Raw genomic sequence first — 7,126 nt, 5'->3', positions numbered from 1 at the left:
CCCGCCTGCCGCATGGGCTCCCTCTCCCAGCTACCTGCCCGCCTGACCAGGCCTCTCTCCTGACTACCTGCCCGTCCCCTGTCCCGGCTGCCTGTCCGTCCAGTTAGCTCTCTGTCGCGGCTAGAGAATACCCTCTCATGGCTATCTGACCGTCCACCCAGTCCCCTCTCCCGGCTGCCAGACTGTCCGTCTGGCACCCTCTCCCTGCTCCCTGACCGCCTACCTGGCATCCTTTCCCTGCTGCCTGCTCTCCTGAACATCCCCCTGCCACGGATGGATGCCTCCCTAGCTTGCCCTCTGCCTCTGTATACATACCCTCTGCCACGGCCATTGTCCATCCTGCCTATTCCCCGACCATGGCCATCACCCATCCTTCCCATTCCCCAACCACCATCCATTCTTCCCATTCCCCGGCCACCATCTACCCTTCCCATCCCCCTGGCACGGCCCATTCCCCAGCCTCGGCCATCCCCCTGCCCTCTGCCACGGCCATCATTCAGTCTGCCCTGGCCTCTTCCTCTACTTAGAGGTCCCTTGCCTCTGTCTTCATGCATGTACAAGCCCTTCGCTCTGCCTTCTAGTCCAGATAGGCACTCAGTGCTATCTGAAGCAATCAACTGGCTATCCGGTGAATCCAAATCCTGATCTCCTGTTACAGGAGTTACCACACCACCTGTTCTTGCAATACCTGACTGCAAAGCTACAGGGCTACTAGAAACGGATGTTGATTTCTGGTTCTGAATAGGTGGAGTAGGTGCTTTGGTCTCTTCTACTTGCTGGTTAGGATCATGTGAACTCCATGTCCACTTCTTAGGAGGGTCTGAAATAGTTTCTTTGACTTCAGGTTTGGACGGTTCCTGGTGAGTGTTTGTCAGGGCCTCATTTGGCTCAGTGGCACCTGCACTCTGTGGATCAGGAGTAGACTGTGTTCTGCTTACAGTCTGCTGACTTCCAGCCACATCTGTAAAAGGTTCTTTGTTTTCTGACTGTGAGTCTGCCTGTGACTGCTGCTGCTGTCCCAAGTGAGGCCTGGGGCCCCTCCACCGTGGACCACTAGGTCGGGAACCATGTCCGTGTGATGCATTTGTTGAAGTATAAAACTGCGCTGCTGGTCCTCTTGGAATAGACCCCCATCTGCTTGAAAACTGTCCATCTGTATTCTGTCGGTCAAAACGTGACCGGTATCCTCCTTCTGAGCGCTGGGAGTCAAAACGAGGCCCTCTCTGTCTTGAGCCTTCAAATTTGTCATATCCTCTTCCTCGAGATCCATCAAATCTATAGACGACATAATGGAAATTTTATTCAAATGAACATGTCAAATTAAAATCCTCTGAAAGAGAGTTTCTTCTCCCCCCACCCCCCTGCCTCAAGTCACTTCTGTCTGACGAATCCTAGTGTGCCTTAGATCAATCCCTACTGAATCAGTGCAAAAGCCCTGAGACATGTTCTTCAATTCAACATTGTCCACTGAAGACCAGCTTAAGTCACTTGCAGATTGCAGACCCTGAAAGGCTCCAGTATCTCAGGACTGCAACCTGATGCACAAAGAAAGCAGACAAACTCATTTAAAACAAAGCTTTCAACTTTGGTTAAATGGAAGCTATCAACTCATTTAACTTCTGTTTTGATAGTATGCAACAAGCCTATTAAACTATGGTGATGCATGCCATCTAGAAAAATCTTTAAGTACAGATCCTTTCAGAGAGTGCAAACTGTGATATTGCCTAAGTCCATGCAAAATAATACACCTAAAACATATATATTTGTATTGAACCACTTTTAAAATTCCTTTTGAGAGCACATACAACTGCTGTTGCTTGAATATGAGGAAACAGGTTAGGCAAACCTATTAATTCATGCAACCATATTTAACAAAGCTGATAAGTAAAAAACCCAATCTTTAAGCATATGCTAAAATACTGATTTACATAATAGACTAAAACAAATCAAATTGGTTTTACACAAAATAGAGAACTCATATCTGAAGTCAAGTTGCTTGGGTGTTCAGGATTCACAGTTGTGTCTCACTGGATGGGGCCAGGAAGGCCAAAGCGCAGCTGGAGCTGAACAAGCAATGCAGAGTAATAAGAAGGGCTTCTACAGGTAAGTCAGCCAGAAAAGGAAGGTCAAAGAAAGCCTGATGAAGACTACTGGCAAACTGGTAAAAATGGATGAGGAGAAGGCCAAGGTAATGAACATCTCTTTTGCTTTAGTCTTCACTGGCAACCTCTCTTCCCATACCTCTGGCGTGGATGGACCACAAGACAGGGACTGGGGGAGTGAAGTTCCTCTCACTGTACAAGATCATCAGATTTGTGGCCATCGGAGGAACCTGAACATACGTAAGTGTATGGGGCTTGACGAGATGCATCCCAGAGTCCTGAGGGAATTCACTGATGTGGTTGCCAAGCCACCCTCCATGGTATCTGAAAAGTCATGGCAGTCAAGTGAAGCCCCCGGTGACTGGAAAAAGTGGAATCATTACACCCATTTTTAAAAAGGGTAGAAAGGAGGACTCTGGGAGTCCTGGGAGGACCCTGGGAACTCCTGATCTGTCAGCTTCACTTCTGTGCCTGGGAAGATCATAGAACAGATCCTCCTGGCAGCTATGCTAAGGAACATGGAAGACAGTGTTAAAAAACAAAACGACGCAGGAGGCTTAGACACAATACAGCCACACGTATCAATGTGATAACGACAGGTGTCCATTTATTCCCAGATAGCTCTTATTTTTATATCATAGCTAATTCATTAGTAAACACCATTACATCATATCTAAACATTATGATTTGTCACTGGTTAAAAAAGTTAATTCATTAGTAACCGGTTACATCATTTTTAGGCAGCACGATTCGTTACTTGTCATTAATTATGTATTAGGTTAACGAAAAGCCCCCCTATGATTACCTCACTTAGAAAACTTGTTCAACACACCTGCTCGAAATTAATAAGTCATTTGACCTTGGCTCAGAGTTCTCACTTCTCAGCAGTTTTTTTTAAACAAAGATCCTTGCTAATTAAAGTTTTGATAACTGAGTTGCAGAGCTCTGATAAGTAATTTCAAACAAAGAACTTTGTAAAACTGCACTTTTGCTACCTGAGAGCCGAGGTTCTGTTAGCTGCTAAAGCAGACTTTTAAAGGCAGACTTTAAGCGAACTTTAGAATTATAGCTTTGCTAACTCAAAATAAGATTCTGGATTGCCCAAAATATGTCCATTTTCTTGAAGAAATCCCACAAGACAGGAAGTGGATTCAAACAGCAAGCATAGCTTCACCGAGGCAAATCTTGCCTGACCAACGTAGTGACCTTCTATGATGGAGTGACTGCATCAGTGGACAAGGGAAGAGCTATGGATGTTGTCTATCTGGACTTCTGTAAAGCCTTTGAGGGTCCCCCACAACATCCTTCTCTCTAAATTGCAGAGATATGGATTTGATGGGTGGACTGCTTGGAGGATGAGGAATTGGTTGGATCCAGAAGGTACTGGTCAACAGCTCAGTGTTCAGATGGAGACTGGTGATAAGTGGCATCCCTCAGGGGTCCATACTGGGACCAGTGTTGTTTAGTATCTTCATGAGTGACACAGACAGTGGGACTGACTGAAAGTGCAGCAAGTCTGCAGACAACACCAAGCTCAGCAGTGCAGTTGACACACCAGAGGGACAGGACACCACCCAGGGAACCCGTACAAGCTGGTGAAGTAGACCCATGTGAACCTCATGAGGTTCAATGAGGTCAAGTGCGACGTCCTGCACCTGGACTGGGGCAATCCTCAATAGTAATACAGGCTGGGGATGACGTCATTGAGAGCAGCCCTGTGGAGAAAGACTTGGGGGTACTGGGGGATGAAAAGCTGGACGTGAGCTGGCACATGTGCTTGCAGTCCAGAAGCCAACCCTATCCTGGCCTGCATCAAAAGAAGCCCGGCCAGCAGCTCAAGGGAGGTAATTTTCTACCCAGCTCTGTTGAGACCCCACCTGGAATACTGTGTCCAGCTCCGGACTCCTCAGCACAAGACAGACATGGACCTACTGCAACGGGTCCAGAGCAGGCCACAAAAAGATCAGAAGGATGGAGCACGTGGGCTCTGAGAGACTTGGGGTTGTTCAGCCTGGAGAAGAGAAGGCTCCAGGGAGATCTTATTGCAGCCTTTCAGTACTTAAAGGGGGCCCATAAGAAAGATGGGGACAACCTTTTTAGCAAGGCCTGCTGCAACAGGACAAGGGATAATGGTTTTAAACTAAAAGAGGGGAGATTCGGAGTAGATAAGGAAGAAATTTTTTACAGTGAGGGTGGTGAAACACTGGCACAGGTTGTCCATAGAGGTGGCAGAAGTCCCATCCATGGAAATATTCAAGGTCAAGTTGAATGAGGCTCTGAGCAACCTGACCTAGCAGAAGATGTCCCTGCTCACTGCAGGGAGGTTGGACTAGAGGATCTTTAGAGATCACTTCCAACCCAAACTATTCAATTATTCTATGGATATTAATTCATTACCACCTAGTTATCAACAGCAGTTGTTGCAGAATGTACTGTTTCAGTGAACAATTTACCAAACAAGATAATTAATACAACCTCTAAGAATTTTAATGATCCCAATAAGTTAACAGGATAAACTACCATTTTTGGGGGTAGGAGCAGGTTGAGATGAACAAGGAGAGATAAAAAGAAGAAATTACAAAGTGCAGTGGCAAGATAACTCAGATTTGAAAGATCGGTTTCTACACTGAAGGTATAGCTAGAAGATAGGATACTGTAAGACACACTTCATCCTCAAAATTCTGAACACTAGTTTCAGTTAGTCCTTTAGAGGAAAGTGAATTGCTGAAAAGTGGTGAAGTTTGTGTGTCTCTTTATACGTCTAGTCATTACGAGGGACTTTTTAGCTGGGATGGCAGCAGGTAACACACAACATTAATTTATCCCAATTTCAGTTCGAAATTTATTAAAGTTCCCTCTTCTATAACTATACTGAGAAAAAACATAAACAGATTTTTGGGAAAGCTTTGATAAAACCCTTGAATTGTCATGCAATCACAATACAGGTCACAGTGTTAAACACCATATGCTCAAAACCAGAGCTCCTATATATGCATTCTAAAAATTTTTGATTATCCATAGCTTATCATTGCACATCACTGAGCTCTAAACCACTGCACATAAAAACACACAAACTAGCAAATCATGAAAACAGTCTGTTTAGAACTGTACATCCAACACACCTCCAGGACTAGAAGCAACACTTTTAAAAAAGTATCAGAAGGCAAAAAATTAAAGTTATAAAAAAATCATTTACATTGCTAGCAATTAATGAATTATTACTCATGAATCATCAACTTTGGAAGCAAGGAGAAGGGAAATAAACATGACTATACGATTGTGAAGTCTAGAAGAGTACGAAAGGATAGAAACAATTGAATAATTGAATTGACTTGTACATAGTGATCACAAGATGGTAGAGTTTTCAATTCCTGAAGAAGTAGGGAGGAGGGTCAGTAGAACTGCCGCCTTGGACTCTCGAAGGGCAGACTCTGGCCTGTTGGCAGAGTCCCTCGGGAGGCAGCCCTGACGGGCTGGAAGGATGGATATTCCTCAAGAAGGAAATCTTTACAGTGGAAGAACAAGCTGTTCCAGTGTGCCCTAAGACGAGACAGTGGGGTAGAAGACCAGCCTGGCTAAACAGAGAGCCTTGGCTGGAACTCAGGAGGAAAATGAAAGCCTGTGCCCTATGAAGGAAGTGTCAGGATACTCAGGAAGACTACAAGCATTTTCTGAAACTGTGCAGAGATAAAACTAGAAAGTCCAAAGCTCAGCTGTAATGTAATCTGGCTGCTGCCATAAATGACAATAAAAACGTTTTTAAAAACAATACATTAACAGTATAAGGAGGGCTAAGGAGAATTTCCATCCTTTACTGGATGGAAGGGGAAACAGAGCGACAAACGATGAGGAAAAGGCCAAAGTATTAAATGTCTTCTTTGTCTCAGTCTTTAAAGACTAGTTGTTCTCTGAGTGCCCAGCTCCTTGAACTGGAAGACAGAGACAGGAAGCAGAATGAAGCCCCCATAACCCAAGAGGAAACAATCAGTGACCTATCGCACAGCTTAGATGTGCACAAGTCTATGGGGCTGGATGGGATCCATCCAAGATTTATGAGGGAGCTGACAGAAGTGCTCACCGAGCCACCTTCCATCATTTACCAGCAGTCCTGGCTAACTGGGTTGGTGCTAGTTGACTGAAAGTTAGCAAATGTGACACCCATCTACAAAAAGGGCCGGAAGGAGGATCCAGGCAACTACAGGCCTGTCAATCTGACCTCAGTGCTGAGGAAGGTTATGGAGTAGATCATCCTGAGATCCATCACATGGCACGTATAGGACAACCAGGTGTTCAGGCCCAGTCAACAAGGGTTTATGAAAGGCACATCCTGCTTGACTAACTTCACCTCCTTCTGTATCAAGGTGACCCACTTAATAGATGAGGGAAGGGCTGTGGATCTTGTCTACTTAGACTTTAGTAAAGCCTTTGACACCGTTTCCCACAGCATTCTCCTGGAGAAACAGGCTGCTCGTGGCTTGGACAGGTCCTGTTTGACCAACCTGATCTCCTTCTACGACAAGGTGACACGCTTAGTGGATGAGGGAAGGGCTGTGGATGTTGTCTACTTAGACTTTAGTAAAGCCTTTGACACCGTTTCCCACAGCATTCTCCTGGAGAAACAGGCTGCTCGTGGCTTGGATGAGTGTCCTCTTCACTGGATCAAAAACTGGCCGGATGGCCAGGCCCAGGGAGTGCTGGTGAATGGAGTTGAATCCAATTGGTGGCTGGTCACCAGTGGTGTTCCTCAGGGCTCAGTACTGGGGCCTGTTCTCTTTAACATCTTTATCAATGATCTGGGTGAGGGCATCGAGTGCACCCTCAGTAAGTTCGCAGATGACACCAAGTTGGGTGGGCGTGTTGATCTGCCTGAAAGTCGGGAAGCTCTACAGAGGGATCTGGACAGGCTGGATCGATGGGCCGAGGCCCATGCTATGAAGTTCAAAAAGGCCAAGTGCCAGGTCCTGCACTTGGGTCACAACAACCCGCTGCAATGTTACAGGCTTGGGGAAGAGTGGCTGGGGAGG

At 45.8% G+C, this 7,126-nt stretch overlaps 1 protein-coding gene across 1 annotated transcript in view; it reads right to left on the bottom strand.

Moving 5' to 3' along the window:
* The window catches only part of YLPM1 (YLP motif containing 1), a gene marked incomplete at its 5' end in the record, with an annotated part of 38,401 nt that overhangs the window by 26,963 nt on the left and 4,312 nt on the right, over window positions 1–7,126 (bottom strand). Inside the window, one exon of the mRNA XM_010135799.1 lies at window positions 35–1,275. Within this exon, the coding sequence (XP_010134101.1) occupies window positions 35–1,275 (1,241 nt within the window). The remainder of the gene's footprint in view (window positions 1–34; window positions 1,276–7,126) is intronic.

Source organism: Buceros rhinoceros, unplaced genomic scaffold (genome assembly GCF_000710305.1).
Source record: "Buceros rhinoceros silvestris isolate BGI_N320 unplaced genomic scaffold, ASM71030v1 scaffold3845, whole genome shotgun sequence".
Taxonomy (NCBI): Eukaryota; Metazoa; Chordata; class Aves; order Bucerotiformes; family Bucerotidae; genus Buceros; species Buceros rhinoceros.
This window is presented reverse-complemented; position numbering and strand designations above follow the sequence as displayed.